This window comes from Triturus cristatus, chromosome 8 (genome assembly GCF_964204655.1).
Source record: "Triturus cristatus chromosome 8, aTriCri1.1, whole genome shotgun sequence".
In the NCBI taxonomy this organism is placed as follows: Eukaryota; Metazoa; Chordata; class Amphibia; order Caudata; family Salamandridae; genus Triturus; species Triturus cristatus.
In genome coordinates, this window is record NC_140591.1 from 319,350,779 (window position 1) to 319,369,168 (window position 18,390).

General features: G+C 42.5%; 1 protein-coding gene across 1 annotated transcript; it reads right to left on the minus strand.

Moving 5' to 3' along the window:
- Positions 1-923: 923 nt before the first annotated feature.
- On the minus strand, positions 924-9,329 carry AMER2 (APC membrane recruitment protein 2). Its single transcript, XM_085621605.1, has one exon. The coding sequence runs from the start codon at positions 9,047-9,049 to the stop codon at positions 7,442-7,444; it is 1,608 nt and encodes a 535-aa protein (XP_085477731.1). The 5' UTR covers positions 9,050-9,329; the 3' UTR covers positions 924-7,441.
- Positions 9,330-18,390: the final 9,061 nt, after the last annotated feature.

Below are 18,390 nucleotides of genomic sequence, written 5' to 3' on the forward strand. Positions count from 1 at the left end.
AGAGGGTGGCATCTTTAACTGTCCATACTCCATTTTCCCACAATATTGGTCTGAAATAATTTCTCTCACGATCCAGCAGTTGAGGACAGAGACATAGATTGTGCTCAAGAGATTCCTCCTTAATTTTACACAGACGACACTTTCTACCACTTGTATTGAAGTGGTTTGTAGAATAGTCAGACCCTAAAAAATGCTTTTTGAAGTTTCGGATCAACGGTCGAATCAAAAAAGTTGTGTTATTTCAGTTTATACAAACTTCCCATATAATGTGTTTTTTGTATACAATTAGATTTTTAAATACAGAATATAGAATGACAATTTTGTATTTTTCCTTGCTAAGGATATCTAAGCCTGCTTCATAGTTGTTGCAAGTGTCAATATTAATGGGAGGTTACTACATATTAGCACATTTTTCAGCTCCTTGTAGGTCATCATGTGTCCTTTGCCTAGTGATAAAACTAGATCTTCTTTTATTATACATTTCAAAGTATTTGTATTTCTCGCCAAACAGTCACAGAAATAATTAATTAGATTTGATTATTGTAAGTGGGAAAGGTCCAGTTCTAATCTTATCTGACATTGGGGCGCCAATGGTCTTAAACGGAGGCTTTTTCATAGGAGTTTGATGAATAATGTGCCCAAGTTCAACAAAGTCTGCTCTTTAACCCCTTCGCTGCTGCGGACATTCCGCTGCAGCGCTGGGGGGGCCAGGGGGGCAGCGCGGCGGGCCTGTGCTCATGACGGAGCCGCTCCGTCATGAGCCACGGTTGACCTGTGCTCATGACGGAACGGTTCCGTCATGACTCCGCCCATTTGCGTTGTCCCCCCGCACAGGCGGGGAAACAGCGCCGCGTAGGCGGAGCGGCCGCCAACGGGCGTGTCATGACGGAACCGTTCCGTCATGAGCACACGGCAACCGTGGCTCATGACGGAACGGTTCCGTCATGAGCGGGGAAGGGGTTAAATATTATTTCTCCATAAAAGTAGAACGCAAATTATTTTGGCTGCTAGACCAGTAATGGTGGAGCCAATTGACCCCCTAGGTATTAATCAAGGTATATCAAAAACTGGTCAAAGCTTGTTAAATGGTTCAAGATGTCTCAGAAAGATAGCAGATTGAAGATGCGGTAGGCAGCAGCCTGGGGTTGTGGTGGTAGTATGTTGGCAACCAATGAGAGGTTGTTGAGAATAGGACTTGTTAAGAGAGCAGAGAAAGAACAGTCGGGTGAATCTGTAAGGTAGTTGTTATACAGCAAGTGCAATCCTCCTTTTGGATTTCAGAATTATGTACTATGCGGATTTTTTTAACATTACCATTTGTATTTACCCATTTGAGTTACATAACTTTGTTGTATATTTAGAGGGAAATGTAGACTGGGAGGGCCTGGCAGTCTTTGTGTTGCTTGGATGGGAGTGCCTATGCATGTTTATTGCAGTTGATTTAGGTAACTAAATATTTTAATTTTGTAATGTGAGGGAACTTTAAGGTTGTCTTAGTGAGGGATATATATTCACCCTGTCCCATTCCGATAATCATATTTTTAATTACACGTACAAAACTTAGTTAATCACAATTTTCACATTTGCTATATATTATGGTGTGCCAAATTATATATTTCTGTAATAAGGCATTATTACAGAGGAGCTAGTCAAGAATCCTAGTGATTGGCCCTCATGTGACTTATGGGCAGAGCAGTAGACTAGGGTAAAGGGAAAGCAAAGGGACAAAATGTTTTATTACTCATTGGCTCAAAAGATTAATAATGAACTAGCACATTACTGTACTAAAAAGATCACCTCATTTACTCCTTTGCTCCTGCCTCCAGCACGTCACAGTTGTGTGTGAAAGTAGTTTGCATATTCTCTACAACTGAATGTTTAGTGCTCGATTAAGGATATCCCAGGGTTGAACGGGATAATTAAACAATCAGATAATACTCAAAATGTAATTTTATCAAGTGCGATAACAATCGCATATTTCGAATTTTGCCCTGGGAATGGACCAGAACATGCAGCTTTTGGTGCTTACAGCTTCCTGTATTTTCCAGGTCTCTTTTTTTTTTACTCTTTAGATTGAGAGGATTGGCCTGCCGGTATTTAAGGAAGTGGACTTTATAGCACTAAGTAACTAACTATCAGATATAATAAATATCGCAACACTCATAATTGCGATCCCTGCGCAAACTGGTGTTTGCACAGGGGTCATAATTTAAAGTGTCACTCATAACCATCCCTACAGAATGCAAACGGGGCAACATGATTGACAATCCTAGTCTCAGCAGTTAATACATGTAGCACTTTAGCTTGAATATTGTATACTGAAATCCAGTAGAACAAAAAAGGGGCCTCTTCACAAAGGCATTTTAGAGTACATAAAATAGTACCACTGTACGTCCTTTTACATGCCCTTGTGAATTGGATCCAAAACATATACTGGGAATATTAATATACATTTAGTGCAAACAGTAAAGGACTAAAACCTCTCTGTACTTTTACTAGTGGGGAGTTGGACATTTTGGGTCCAAGTCTCAAATGGCTTGCAAAAATATATAAAACTGTACTTTTGTAACAGTGAAACCCTTACTTACACGATTTGATGAATCAGCCCCAATGTATGATACAAAGAGTGAAACCACTTTGGGTAATTTCAGGTAACTAATGCATTTTAATGTGATCTGGCAGTCGGTTAGTCAATCTATGCAGGAAATGTTAAGTCTTACTCGACATGCATACATCTGCCATGGAGGAGCCTTATGGACGACAACCCATCAAGACCTCATCTCTTGGATAGAGCAATTTTTAAAGAAAATAGATGTACATAAAGAAAAAAAAGTTAAAGAAAAACTGATTTAGGGATTTGAGAGCTTGTACCGGAGAAACTGAAGTAGGACAAAAACAAAGATTTTAGGCTACCACTAAATCAAAAGCAGTCAGGAGTTCTGCCTTTGAACTTAGGAATTTAATTATTGGCAAGTGCTGCCACTCTACATACATCTGTTTAGCCATTAACCATACAAAATGCCTTTCAGAAGTCTCGCCAGGCACATAAGTAAAATTCAACTATCTTTAGATCAGTACTTTATAATTATTCCAATCCACTGCTCAAGAGGCAGACAGCACAGTCTAGATTTAACCAAATTAAAGGTCTCTAAATACATTAGAACATTGTACATGCTTATCTCTTCAATTCCATCTTCTCCGACTTACGTTCAAATGTAGGGGAGCTGATGTTCGGCTAGGAATTCCTCATTTTCTAGAAGCAACATTTTGCAATCTGTGCTACAATAGATTTTTACACTATATACAGAAATATGCACACATGCAAGCATAAATATAATAAACATATGTACATAGACATACACAAACATACATGCACGGGTGTACACACTATGCATACACAAAATCATGTATGCTATGCATGGTTAATCTGTATCATCTCAGACATTACATCCAAGTCAAACATTAGATATAGATGAGTAAGATGTTCCAATTAAGGAACATAAAAGAAATTCATATTACTGACAAAAGGACAACTGTATGTTTCATGAGAACCAATTTCTGGACTTCATTGGGAAATTGTTTGTAACAATATCACTGCTTATCCTACAAGTAGCTCTTCAAGAGCAGACCATTTATGGTTTCCATTGTTCCCAATTCGCTAGTGAAAGTAAACATTCAGGGTTAAATGATCATCACAATAAAAACAAATTGTATTTGTCATGATCCTATTCACAATTGTATAAATATGTAAAGAGTTACATGTTTGGTTACAAAAGCTGTAGTGGGGTATGTCAGATTGTTACTGGATAGATCACATCAATCTGTAATAAGAATTGGTTTGTTACAAAGTTTTCCTGCCTAGATTATTTAATGGATCCATGATAAATCGTTACTCATACAGGGGATATCTTGTCTGAAATATTATGAACACATTTTACTAGTTCTGTTCTTTTCACATCAGGGTTTCCTCTTACGTAGTTGCTCAAAAGGCTTAAGCACAGGAATAGTATGTGCCTCCAACACATACCTTGGATCTCTGACCGCATACCACGTCTTTTGCAGTAAATGCTATTTTTCCAGTCCGAAAGTGAAAAAAGTGGCAGTGTTACACTGTACTGACAAATTCAAATCCTAAAGAAATAAATCTTACACCTTGAAAAAGTAACAAAAACACTGCGAAATTACAATGTGTACTAAATGAAAGCAGTTCATATCAAATCAGAGTTAAAAGCAAAGTCCAAAAGTATTGTTACAAGAACTGAAAAAGAAATATGTAATACATGGGATGATTACCAGCATAAAGTCTCTGTCCAAGTCAATGTCCTTAAATGTACCCATTTGCCTAAAATATTCACATTTTACATGGAATAAAATATGGAGCATCGAGTTTTTGAGCAGCAACTGCCAAGAAAAAATTATAAAATGACAAATTAATAAGCAGGCTTGATTTAGGACAAATTAAGAATGTTTGCTCCGTGTGCATCTGCCCAATCACTTTTATGGTGGGCTTGAAGTGAAATGAGCCCCAGCCCAAAGCACTGTTTCTAAAGAACAGCCATTAGGCAACTGGCATAGCCAAAGCCTGTCATAAATACACGACTGATAAGCCCATAGACATATCTACATAGTTTGCAGGAGTATAATCACTTGAAACAGTTTCATCAAATTATTTTTTTTCAATTCGGTCAGATGCTATGTGCTTTCATGCAGTAAAATTCAACAAATTATTAGCTATCAAGAGCATTTTCTGTGTGCCACCACTTTCAGTAATACCATAGTTCTATAACTTTAAATTGTGAAACTATGCGCCACACCTCTATATTCAATTACAACACAGGAACGCAAGTAGGGTGCAGATGTGAAACAACACTAAACGAATGGCAGGGGAAAAAACATGGAATGTACTGATGGCATCTCTATGAAAAATATAGTTGTATTCCAGAACATTGTCACCAAAGACTTCACAGCGAAATAAAACACATGGTTACTCAACTGGTTGCAGTAAGCTACATGAATCAGAATTAATCTTTTATCTGGTTTCCTCAATCAAATGCAGCAGGACTGCCAAAATATATATGAACATGTAATCAGAATCACAAAATAGGACAATACCTTGTAAGAATTATTGATCTGTTCTGTAAATGCACACACATTCCCTTTCTAAAAGGACATTCCAGGATACAAACCCCTAACTTTAACCTAGATGAGAAATAGTGCTGCTTGATTGTGTTTCCTGAGGAAAAGAGCCAACTGCCTACCTATGCCATAACACTGAATTATGCCTTACAAAGCATACATATGTTTCAGAGTACAATGAAGAGTCTAACTGTACACAAATGAAATGATACCCAATACCTACATGAAGGTAAACCGACAAAGGATGGGTTCAGTAGAGAATTTACTGTGACAGCTGTAGGTTAAATTCTGCATTTCCTAGGTCTACAGTATGTGTATCAAAGAGTGCCCACCCCTATGAGCCAGCCGCCCAAAAGCTTGCAAATCAATCATACACATCTTATGGGAGGCACTTCTGTAGAGTGAATTCAACTACACCCAATTGTCACTTCTAGATTGTTAAATATCAAGAGGAGGGGGGGGGGGGGAGAAAAGAAAGAACAGCTGGCGTGTTTCGTTACTGCTTGCTAAACTTTCAACCTCTTCAGAGCTGTAAACCATAATTCTACAAATGTTATCACTTTAAAATCAAATATACATTAAAAAAAATGTATTCACCACATAATGAGCCACAACGTATCATAACCTATGGCGAGCTTTTTCTGTCATCATAGGTTACGGCACATTGTGTTTTATCATGTGGTGAATAAATGTTTTAATGTAATTTGTTTTCAAATGTATCAATTTTACATTATTCTGGTTTACAGCCCAGAAGGAGTTCTGCAAGAAGAAACAAAAATACACTGGCTGTTTCTTTCCAATATTTAATAATCTTTGGATAAATTGGTTTAAAAGCCATTTTTGATGAAAAACTTACGTTTATGAGGAAACTGAATGAAAACTTTCTAATTTGACACAACCAAGACTACACAGTAATTGTTTCTTCTTTGGACTGTTGATACAAGTAAAGACTGGGTCTAATTCAATTTACCCTACTGAGGTGCCTCTTCCATTTGATGTACATTCAGTGAAGAAGTTGTTGGTAGGTGATCGTTTGCTGCACGTCATTAATCAGGTTACACAAATATAACCCATTTTAAAAGTACAAAAGTGGAGTTACAAGCCATCTATCACAAGAAAGGGAAAAAAAATTATAAAAAAGGTTGCAATGTGAAAAATTGTGTTGCACAAGGATTTAAAACTATGTGGCTCACTATACACCATGAAACCCGTGTCCTCGGAATAAGTGATAATTTTGTGTAGACTATGGATATTGGACATGAACAGTACAGAGACGATCTAATAAACGTTCACTTCAACTCTCACCTCTTACATCACATACTCTTCCCGTCACAACATGCATGTACCTTTATACTGGATAGCTTTAAAGTGAAGTGCAAATAAAATGATAAAGAATGGTTATCAAGTATAGCTGACATCTGCTGTGGTCCACAAGCAATGAATCAGACTTAGTTTATTGTTCTTATTAAAATCCTTCTTGCATATTCTGTGTTTTAATTAATATTATTACTTTAAAAAAATACACGAGTGGGTCTGATCACAAATCTCTACAAAATAAAGTGAAAAAAAATGAACGTAAATCGTGTGGCAGAGAGGAGTGCATTAGTGATGTCACACTATAACAAATTTTCAAACAGCTTTAAGAACACCATTTAAAAGTGAGTTGGATTCCAGTCGTACAAGGTTATATTTTTTCCATACAAAGTGGCAACATGTAAACAGTGCTTCTACTGCAAATTATGCTGGAAAAGTGTCTGTATAAAACTACTGACGAAATACGTTTGAAAGTGGTAATGCTTCCCTGATCCGTATTAGGAAGTCTGGACAAATATTAAACTTATGGATCTGAATCTTTGCCAACTATTCCCTGCTCAAAAAACATCACACGGTTCGATAACCCAACCTCTCTTTGCAGAGTGCAAACACTTGGCAGTTGTCCGCTGGACAATCTTGTTTTAGAGTTTGTTAGAGCCTGTAAACAGTTGAGGTTCAACAAACAAAAAAACAGAACAAGTCTATGCAACTGACCTGGTGTAACTTTAAACTGGAATACAATTGGTGAGTTCTAGATAAACCAGCATATTGGTCATTCTGGCATAGGTCTGTGAATGTGATCTCAAAAGGTTCAGTGCTTTCAGAAAGAAAAGTGCTTAGCTGCTCATATTTAAGTTTAGGACAAGACAAATCTGTGGGTCCCAAAACATGCTTTCCGTTTTAGTTACCAGACCCTTCGTGGAGCATACTTTTCAAGAGTAGCTCTTTCTTATCTGATGGTTCTGCACAGCAGTCAAATGTGACCTTAGGTCTACTTTTTACCAGTGTCCTGGAGAGTTGAAGTCTTATACGTTGTGCCAGTTATGACTTTATTACTGACCCTACGCACCAGCACCTTGGATACGGGGATTTTTGTTCTGGGGATCTCACTTTTACTGGTTGGCTGTTGGCCGGGCTGCGGGCACTGCACGGGGAGGTGTTTGCGGCTGATGGGGATCCTGGAGTCTTTGGCACCCCCTCCCGTTGTGGCTTTTTGGGGGCAAGTGGCTGTGACCGGTGACAGGGGTTTGGTAAGGGTCACTGGGGCGGAGGTATTCTCAGGCAGCGCACGTTGTTCCATGGGCTCCGGGGAGAGGTCATAAAGGGCCTCCCCGCTGCAGCTCCCCCTTGACACCCTCTCCTCCTCCAGGCGAATAGGGCTGACCAGCTCTGGGGTTTGTGGATCCTCTGTAGGGCTGGGGGAGCCCCTGGGGGACGGCCTGTCCTCGGTTGAAAGAGGGGGGCTGTCAATGACAGGTGCCTCGTGCTCCTGTGGCCTGGGCAGCCCCTCCCAAAAGTCCTGCAATTCGGGGTCGTCGACGCCCTCGGGACTGGCCATCTCCTCGCCGCCACCCTGGTAGATGAGCAGGGGCAGCGGCCGGTCGGCCGGAGCAGGCTCAGGGGCAGCGGGCTCCTGTGGTGGGGGCTCTTCTTCCTCCACGACCTCCACCTCGGGCTCTCCCGGCCGCTCCTCCTCGGGCTCCGCAGTGATGTCCCCGCAGCCAGTCAGCGAGTCGAAGCTTTTGAGCGAAGCCGCGTCTGTGAACAGTAGCCCAGCGCGCTCCACAGTCAGTTCGGCGTGAGGCGGCTCCAGGGCGGCCAGGGGCACCAGGGTGTGCACAGGAGGCGGCGGAGGCTCTTCCGCGGGGAGCTCCTCCAGTACGCCCTCATCCTCCGTGGGGCCCGGTAGCTCCTCCAGCGGCGCCTCCTCGTCTTCGAGGCCCTGGCAAAGCGTCTCATCATCCTCCTCCTCGCCTGCGCGGCCCTCCGCTTCCTGGATAATATCCTCAATGTGCAGCGAAGAGAGCGGGGACTCGTCGTCCTCAGCCTCCCGGGGCTCTTCCTCGGGGGGAGGCGGAGGGGGCTCCTCAGGGATACGCTCCATACTGGCGGTCAGAGAAGCGCTAAGCGGCTCCACCGGGGGCGGTTCGGAGCCCCGCCGCCAGCGCTGCATGCCGCTTAGAAGTCCCCGCAACCCCCCACGCCTTTGTTTACCATCCTTACTCTGCGATGGCGGCTGCTGGGGGCCCGGCTCACCCTTTCCCCCGCCGCCGCCCTTTCGTAGCAGGGAGAAAAAGCCATATGTTTTGGGTGCAGGGACGGGCTTGGGGTCGTCGCTAACGCCAGGAGACGTCTCGGTATGGGAGCTCTCCTCCTTTTTACTGCTCTCCAACACCGCTGCGGCCTCAGCGGCCAGCCCGTCGTGCGTTTGGCTTCTGGGCAGACTTTTGCCTTTGGCCGCCTCGCCTTTGCTGCGCACCCCGAAGATGCTTGGCATGGCGCTGCCCGACTTGCGCTTGACGAAGAGCTTGAAGGCGGTGCGGTTCATTTTGCCGGTTGGCGCCTCCGAGTTCTCAGGGCCGCAGTCCTGCAGATCCATGGCCCGCGCCTCGCGCAGCTGCCGTTTATTTGCCGCCTAGCGCGGCCGTTGAAGCGGCGCGCGGACAGCTCGCCCTGCTGCAGCTGCTGGTGCTGATGATGATGATGCTGCTCCTCGGCTCAATGGAAGCTGCAGCGCGAGCTCCTGGGCGTCTCCATGGAAACCAGAAAGAGCGCGCGTGCTTTCGTCAGGGAAAGGGGTCCTGTCAGCCGCTCCAAACGCACCCCGGCCAACAAACAACACACGTACGCCCCTCTGCTCCGTGATATCACGCAGCATCCTCTCCCCTCCCATTAAAGAGATTATATAACAGAAGCAGCCGGCCGTTGCCTGCCATTTGTGGCGTATCTCCCACCCTGCGGGGAGGGTTGCCTCCACAGCATGCAGCGCGTTGCACGTCCGGTGCCCTCGAAAATGTGGTCTTACACCCGGAGAGGCTGCAGCTTCCCTTTCGTTAGTCACGAGTGTGAACCCCGCACTGTTTATTAAAGGGGTAATAGTACAAAACTAAAACACGTTAAGTAGTGAATGTGGGAGGACATAAATTATGATCAGTCCTGCCCCTCACAAGAATGTCTTTGTTGTGGAGCATGGTCTTCTAAGAAAGAAGCCACCATGGTTACAGCCTGCCTGGTCGTTGTCAGGAAGAGACATCTGCGCACCTGACACATGTCATGCTACACGGAATTGCACATTTCAATCGGGTCTGACTGCTTCAACTGGCTAGAAAATTCAGTGAGTTAACTATTCGTTATTTACATCTTTTGTAACATTTAGCTTACGTTTTTCAGTAAAAATTAAACAAAGCCTGTTCAGAGCGACGAGACTAGATACATGCGGCAGCGTACGCTATGTAATAAGTTAGACCCTTTCTACTGTTCAAAAAGCAGATTTACTTCCAGTGAAGTACACATCTATTATGTATAACTATTAGTAGGTTAATTCGCGGTGTTTTACGTCTGAGATAGCTAGCTCATTGAGTATTACACGACTTCCGACATCAGTGTGTGAATGACAGAAACCCAATTGTGTGCATTTAAATTCTTAATCAAAAACGTTGATGAATGTGATATACATTTGAGTCGGCTGCGGTTAAATCAACTGACTGGCATTCAATGGGCCTTTATTCTTGAATGTGTGCGTATCATCACTCAATTAGATGAATAGGGGCTGGGCATTCTGTACAACTCCAGTGTTCTCTATGTTCTAAAAAACACAGCTGTTAGACCGCACAGACTTTGGATGGTCTTCCCCCAACTTTTTTCACCTGCCTCCCTCCAATTTCTTTACCCATTTTTGCTGGCTCTAGGATTCCACACACCTTTGCGCTGCTAATCAGTGCTAAAGTGCTTGAGCTGTTAACCCTAAAACATGCTAACACTGGATCATACCCAATTGGCATATTAAATGTACTTATAAGTCCCTAGGAACATGCACTACAGGTGCCCAGGGCCAGTAAATTAAATGCTTTCAGACAGTTGGCATTTTCTACTCTTAACTTTGCTCCATGTGACCTCCTGCCTGTCTCCAATACCCATCTGGACGGGGTGACAGATCTAAGTAAGTAAGTAATCTTTATTGCATGATATAAAAAGAAACCTTTACAAGGTACATGAGATAAAATTATGACACTTATTAAATTGATAAAAATATGACACTTATTAGGTTTGGTTAAAGTAGAACCCTGGTTCCAGTGATAAAAAGCACCCGGCCCTCCACATGTCCGAGCTCTCTTGTTGGTGCGCTGCACCGCAGGTGCCTTTGAAGACGATCCCTTCAAGGCAATTGTGTCCAAGGTTGTGTTTTGAGACCCAAAGGTGTCCAGCCTGTGCGCACAAGCCTTTTTTGTATCAGTTGTGCTTTGACAATTCTTACGGATTTTCGTATATCAGGGTGCCCGGAAGGCAACATTTCCCGTGGTTGTGGAGGTCCATGGATCTGCGCCTCTAGCTGAGGTAGAGATCAACATCTCAACTCCCCTAGGTTTTTTTTACTGCGCAGTCCATAAACCTCACCAGTGGGCAGTTTAAGTGTGTATTCCGTGGGTTGAAGCAGGCCAATACTGCAGATCTGCACGATCTAGCTTCCTTGTTGTTCCAGGCCCTCCGTAGGAAGGACCTTCTTTCTTTCAGGAGGCTTGGACACAGGCACAGAACATGAATTATGTCTTCCCTATGGTTGCCACACAATCGACATGGCTCCAGGGCTTGTTCTCTTTTCCATTTGGGAAGATGGCAGGACAAGTTGATCACCCCCAATCTTAGTTTTAAAAAACAGCGTTTAGTGCGTGCATTGAAAGTACAAGTTAAGTAGCTCTGAGGTGTCAGCTGATCGTATGAAGTGAGGGTCATCCAACCATGGCTTCTTCTTGCAAGACTTGCCTTGTCTTCCATTGAGGAGAGCTTTATTGCGCTTATTTTTGGCTAACGTGTAGGTCCCATACATCGCTCCGACCTAGTGTTTTTAGCCCGCTTGACAGATAGCGATGCCCCGCTTGCCATCGTTTTGTATTCAGATTGGAGCATAGGTGTTCCGCTAAGGTGCCCTCTTTTGATGACCTCAGCTTGTGGCAGCACATTAGGAAATTCGTCATTCTGCCCAGTGATTGTTTACAGATGCCCAGTTCCAGCCTGAATTGTGCCGGTGACGTGGAAGATGGTAGCTGGAAGACTGTTCTAAAAAATGTTGCTATGATTGTGATGATCCCATTAGTTCATTCCTCCCAGACCGCCATAAACCCAGGAAGGCCAGGGGTGGCTAAACACCCCTCTGCATAAATCGGCATTCCGATGATCGGCCTGGGCAGACGGAAGGAAAGGGGACTCACACTGGGGCATCAAAGAGTAATAACCTGACTCTCCACACAAATGGCTGGTGATCACCGTAGATTACCTGGAAGACAGGACCGGCTTGAAAGGGGTGCTTGTGCACTTCAAAACCACTCTTTGAAATTTCCCCTACATCAAAGGCACATTTGGGTATAAGTACTGGGTCTCTGACCCTCTCAAATCAGACACCTCTGGATTCACACAGAATCTCTGTCAAAAGAACTGCGGAACTACTCAAAGGAATCAACTGGTTTGCTCTCCTGCTTGTTGCCCTGCTGCTCTTTGACTCCACTAGAAAGAGACCTGGACTCTGTCTTCCCTACAAAGTGATCTCAAAGGGCTTGTTAGCTTGCCTCCTGTTTCTGAATAATCAGGGACACAAAAGACGTCGTGGAGATTTTCTGGTGCTGCTGGACTCTGTCTTCTGAGTACTACCCTTGCCTGAGGTGCCCCCTCCAAGTTCTGGGCCTCAGAAGTGGGTTCTGCAGCTACGTTTCTGCCATTTAATAGCAGAATTCAGTCACTATCAACAGAGTGAGCATTTTACAATACAAGACTGAAGCAGGCCGGTTATCAGACATACTCATACATGTTCTAGATGTGTCAGACTTCCTCAAAAGTGATATCTGATAAAGATCCCCTTATGTGCACATAGGCAATTTCCCCAGCTATTGTAGAACATACATGTAGTTGTAGTCTCCAGTAATGCACTAATTGCCACAAATTCTAGAGCTTTTTACAAGTCTTTCTTTTGTTATAAAAGTTTTTAACTCGCTTAAGTACCCTACACAGTACCCAAGTAAGAAAGGAGATATTAACATAAATCATGACTCGTGCTAACATTTCTAATTCAAATAATTAATTAGGCCAGAAATCAGAGTAAAATATAGTTTTCTTTCAATCACAGCATCGTGCAACTTGTCCACTTTCTATCTGTACAACGTTCGACACCTTATTGGCCTTGTTCATGCTTTATAAAAACCCTTAATAAATCAGTTGGTTTTGCATATGAAAGTGTGATGTAGATAGGGCAGTCAGTCACACCAAAAGCACGCTAATACATATAATTGGCACTGATATAGCACCACTGCAACTCATGATGAAAATTGCGTCAACATAAAAAAAAAAATCTTTTTTAATGACTATGAGGTCTTTTGGCACTATTGACAGATGAAGGATGTTTATTTTTATCTAAACTCATGGTACTTGTTTTATGAGTATCGAAAAGATGAAAGCATGAATGGAGCCCATGCATTTGAAACTATGACCTTGGGGTCAAAATCAGTTGTCAGACCAGGGTGCATTTGTTCACTGAGGCACCACACCTTTGTTAATTAAATCATTTTGACAAATTGAAATCATATACCTAAATTATTTTACTCCTATTTTGAGAAAACAAGAATTTTACTGTTTAAGGTAATTAAAACAAATACAAGTAATCATGTCTATTAAGGTGTACATTTCATAATAAAGAGTAGACCTCGGTTTACTGAAACTGAAATTAGCAGAACAATAAAGCATTACTTACTTAGGAAGAAAAGTAATAATTAAAAGCTATGCCATTAACTGGGGCATTTAGGATACCTTCTGTGGATATAAAATGGATGGGCTAGTGGGGTTGTGATGAGTCTCGCCTCTGCGTGGAGAGTTGCTTGAAGATGTGCCATGTGGATTTTGGGAATACGGCAGAAAATGAAATTGCCATAATCCAGTCTCAACAGCTCTTGTGGCTGAGTTATCGATTGAGATCCGTCTGTGGGATGAGGTGCCCAATGCCTCATATTGGTTTCACTTGAGGTTGTGCCCCCATTGCCAGAGAGTGACTATTGGTCTGGACTCGGGTCTACGTTTCTGCCTAGTACAAAGTCAAGTGAACTTGCACTGTTTACAATTTCTGGGGTGTGAGCTATAGGAGCAACATTTCTGTGCCATTGTTCATGTGGGTGAGTAGCAGGTATTCTGTTGTAAGTGGTTTAAGACTGAGATTGTGGTATATCATCCATATTTGAATTTGTTTAAGTGTTGTGGCTACTGAAGAAATGTCACTTAGAGAGGAAATTTTCACCTAAAGCTGAGTATCATCAGCGTAGGAGTGGAATGAGATAGTGGTGTTTTTCAGGTAATTAGATAGAGGCTCGATGTACAAGATAAACAAGTGCTGGGGAGAGGACAGAGCCTCGTGGGATCCTTGCCCTAACTTGCAGGTGTCACAGAGGGTGTTCCCCATTTTTATTATTTGGCCTCTGTTCACTAGAAATGGTGATGGTCAGGATTTCCAGAAGCATGTCATGGTTGACTATAATAAACACTGTGGCGAGGTCAAGAAGGATAAGACAGGAGTCTATAATTCTCAGGGCATCAGGTATGATATTTAAAATAGCAGATTACATGCTGCATCGACTCCTGAAGCCTGAATGATAATCAGTCGTTACGTTGGTATCCTTGAGATTTAAGTTGAGGTATATCACCAGACGGCTTTTAAACACTATTCCCCTCAAAATGCAGATTTGAAACCTGGTGGTAGTTGTTAAGATCCTCTGTAAACGCTCCAATTTTCTTCAGTAAAGGAGCTTGTTGGCTGGTTTTGAAGGAGTCAGGAACTTTCCCTTGCGAGAGAGAGGTAATGGTCGACCTCGTCCAATAGGAAACAGTAGAATGTTAGATTTATTTCAAGGTGGATATTTTAATGGGTTCCAAGAAATGTAAAGATGGTCTGGTTTTCATGATGGTTTGCATGATTTTCGTAACTGGGATGTGTCTGAAATTCAGGCAAGAGTCAACCGATTTGTTTTTCTATCTGTCAGTGAATGTAGCCTTCTGTTTTAGTATGGGAGCTAGTGAAAGATCGCCCTTGTTCACCTTTTTAACAAAGAAGTTTGTGGATACCTTGCATCACTGCTTGGGAGAAGAGACCTGCAGTTGGTTAGAGAGCATGGAGTGCCTTATTACCACATCAGACTCTTTTCTGGGGTGATTTTAGCTGTGGGGATTACTTTTCTTACCATGGATGATTTAAACTCAAAGATCAGATGTTTATACTGTTTCCTTTTTGTTCTCAAATCGTCCAGATTACTCAGAGTGAGGTTCTGTTTCCATAATTCTTCCGACAATCTCAGGATTTTTTTTGTTGTCATCAATTTCTATAGAGAAGTACTTTGTTGATCTTTGGCTTTCAAACTTTTTAAAATTTGAACAGAGTAGACATGCCTTGAGTGTTCGACAATGTGTCCAGATATTGTGCCTTGATGTCATTGATATCTTTCTCAAATTAGTTTTTTTTTTGTGAGTGGCTGATAGATCTTTCTAAAGTGTCACAATTTATATTGTTGAGTTCTTTAACCTATGTGTTAGGTCTCATTGATTGCCTCCTCCTACAAATCTTGGATGATAGAAGAGTGAAGTAAATTAGGTAATGATCAGATCAGTCCACTGAAAAAGGAATTCAGACTTGATCAGACCTGCTAGAGGTATGACCAGGTCCAAAGTGACCCTTTTCACATTGGTGGGGTTTAGGTAATGTAATCAAATTATTACTCGTGAGGAAAGGTGATAGTTGTGTGACCACTGGGTCATTTGTTTTCGCCTCTCTAGTGCAGATTATAATCACCTAAGAATGCATAATTCTCAGAGGTGATCATTTGTATGTCATAATCTCGATGAACTGTTCCGCATTGTTTCCTAGGAATGGTAAATAATATACATTTTAATGAAGTTATTTTTCTCATTTTTAATTTCAACAGAGAGACTTTGGAAGGAGTGTGATTGTTCTTTAGTTGGGGCCATATGTGCAGATTTAGGGATTGCGATTCAGTAAGAAATCGCAATTCCTAATGTACAAAATAAAGATGTCCTAAATAGCAATTCCTAATGGGTTTGCAAATAGACCTACCATGTGAATATTAATGAGGTATGTCGCAATTTGCAAGCCATTCTGAATTGCTGCCATCACTGGGATGGTGGCCTGCTGAGGTCAGCAAACTACCATGTCTGTGAGTCCATGAATCGGGCATTTCGACCCCATAAATGCTTTTATACATAGGGCTCTAAGTTTCTTACATGTAATTGTTTTTTGTGGCTTAAGACCACGCACCACTTGTTTTATCCATGGAATCTAGGCACAAGATGGAGAATCTTGTAGGGATTAGGAGGAGAATCTCTGGCAGGGAGGGTTCATTGAGCCAAGTCTCTGTTAGGAGCAAAATATCTAGACTGTACAATTTAATGAGATCAACAATTTGACTTTGGCTTTTAGACGCTGACCTGCAGCTGTGCAGATTATCTTTGAGTGGCGTCTTAGTCATAAATTCATTATTGTTGAAGTTATCATATTCTCAATGATGTTTTCTCAATGGATGCTACTCTTTGTGCCCATTATTCCTCTTTCTTAAGTTGGCGATCACAAGTATGTTGAAGGATGTTGGGGTTTTGTTAGATCGAAAAATCTCATGAATTATTTTTGAGTTAGATGATTTCAATGTTCTATGACATGGCTCTTGATTATTGCACAGCTTCATTTGGGATTTTAGATGCACGAGTGTTGGACCTGGCCCTCTCTGCAGGGTCACCTTTAACCCTCAAATTTTTGCTGAATTCCTTTTTGTTCACTTTTGCGCTCTGCACTTTACCACTGCTAACCAGTGCTGAAATGCTTGTGCGTCCTCCGTAAAACATGGTACAACTGGCTTACACCTGTTCAATATATTTAATTTACTTGTAAGTCCCTTGGAGAGTGGTATATCATATTCCCAAGGCCTGTAAATTGAATTCTAACAGTGGGCCTGCAGCACTTATTGTGCCATCCACTTAAGTAGCACTCTAAAACTTGTCCCAGGCCTGTCACTGCAGCCTGAATGCAGTTTTAAACTGCCATGTCAACTTGGCATTTAAACACCCTTGTCAATCCTTAAACTTCCCTTATTTTACATCTGTCACCCCTAAGGCAGGCCCTAGGTAGCCCATAGGGCAAGGCCCTATGTAATTAAATGTTGGACATGTACTATTGAGTTTTACATGTCCTGGTAGTGAAAAACGTCTCAATTTGTTTTGCACTACTTTACGGCCTACCACCCCATATGGTGATATTGGAGATTCCCTATTACATTTAATACACATCATTTCCAATTGGAAGCTGGTAGATAAGTCATGTTTTTCATTACAATTTTGAAAATGCCACTTTTAGAAATTTAGCATTTTCCTGCCCATAGCTTTTTGTGTCTGCACCCTGTCTTGGATCGCATGACTGGGTATAGCTGACAGTCATACTTTGTGAATTCCTCTCAGACAGTCACACAGTAGAGGGACTAGGTGTGCCTAAATGGGCCAACAATTTGCAGGAAGGTGGGCAGGGGGGCAGAGCTGAGCTCAGCCCTACTTACACATGCATATGCTGTGTCCCATCTCCACACAAAAGGCTTAACGACCGTGTATTGTCACTGCAGGCAGCTTGGAAGAAGAGCTGGGGAGTCAAAAAATTCCATGAACTTTAAAGAACCTTTCTTGAAGCTTCCCCCAACTTACAGGAAAAGGGCACCAGGGTATAAAAATAGGACCTTCAGACCCACTCTTAAGTTCACTATTGGACCTGCGGAAGGACTCTCAGAGGACTGCCTGCTGCTGTGACCTGCTGTGCACTATGCCAGATTCCTGCTGAACCTGGAAGGACTGCTTCATTGCCTGGAGCCTGCCTTGAACCCTCAGTTGCCAACCTGCTGTTGAGCCCTGCATATTCACCTACACACAGGACTATCAGAAGTGACTCAAAGGGCTAGTTTTCTGGCCTCCTGTTCAGAGCCACAGGGACATAAAAGGCTCCCATAATCATGAACCCGCACCTTGACCCAGCCTGAGTGAGTCCTGAATCCCCAAGAGGTGTCCCACCAGAACCACCTGGGCCCTTAGTTGTGGTGCTCAAGTGGCCAATTTCCAAAACTGAGGCTTTAGACCAAATTTGGCCAAAAAGTGTGCTCTGAGAACCGGGAGAAGACTGGGACCAACCTGCTCGCTTATCCTCCCGAGGTGCATCGCCGATCGGATTGCCTATTCACATTCTTCTCCGTAGCGAAAAAATTCATAACTCTGGGTCTACTGATTGGATTTTTGTTGTTTTGGTGTCAAATAATTTATTAAAATTGACTCTAGGTTTCTAAATTGGTTTGGGATTTTTCTTGTGTTGTGTTGATACTTTATTACTGTTTTTGTGCTGCAGAAATACTTATTACATTGCCTCGAAGTTAAGCCTAACTGCTCTGTGTGCCAAGCTACCCAGAGTTAAGCACAGGTTAATTTAGTGACTTTTTGTGGTTCACCCTGAGAGGGGCTGTGGCTGTTGCTTGACCAGGACTCGCACCCCAGTCAACCAACAACCTAAGTTCTCACAATGAGACTAGTGTTTAAAGTTAGCTTTGTCTACATGTTCTAGGCTAGACAAAGAACACCAATTTTCAAACTTACCTTAAAGAAAACGAACATCGTACACACCTCAGACATCTTGAGCTTCCTGCAGAAAATAGTCAC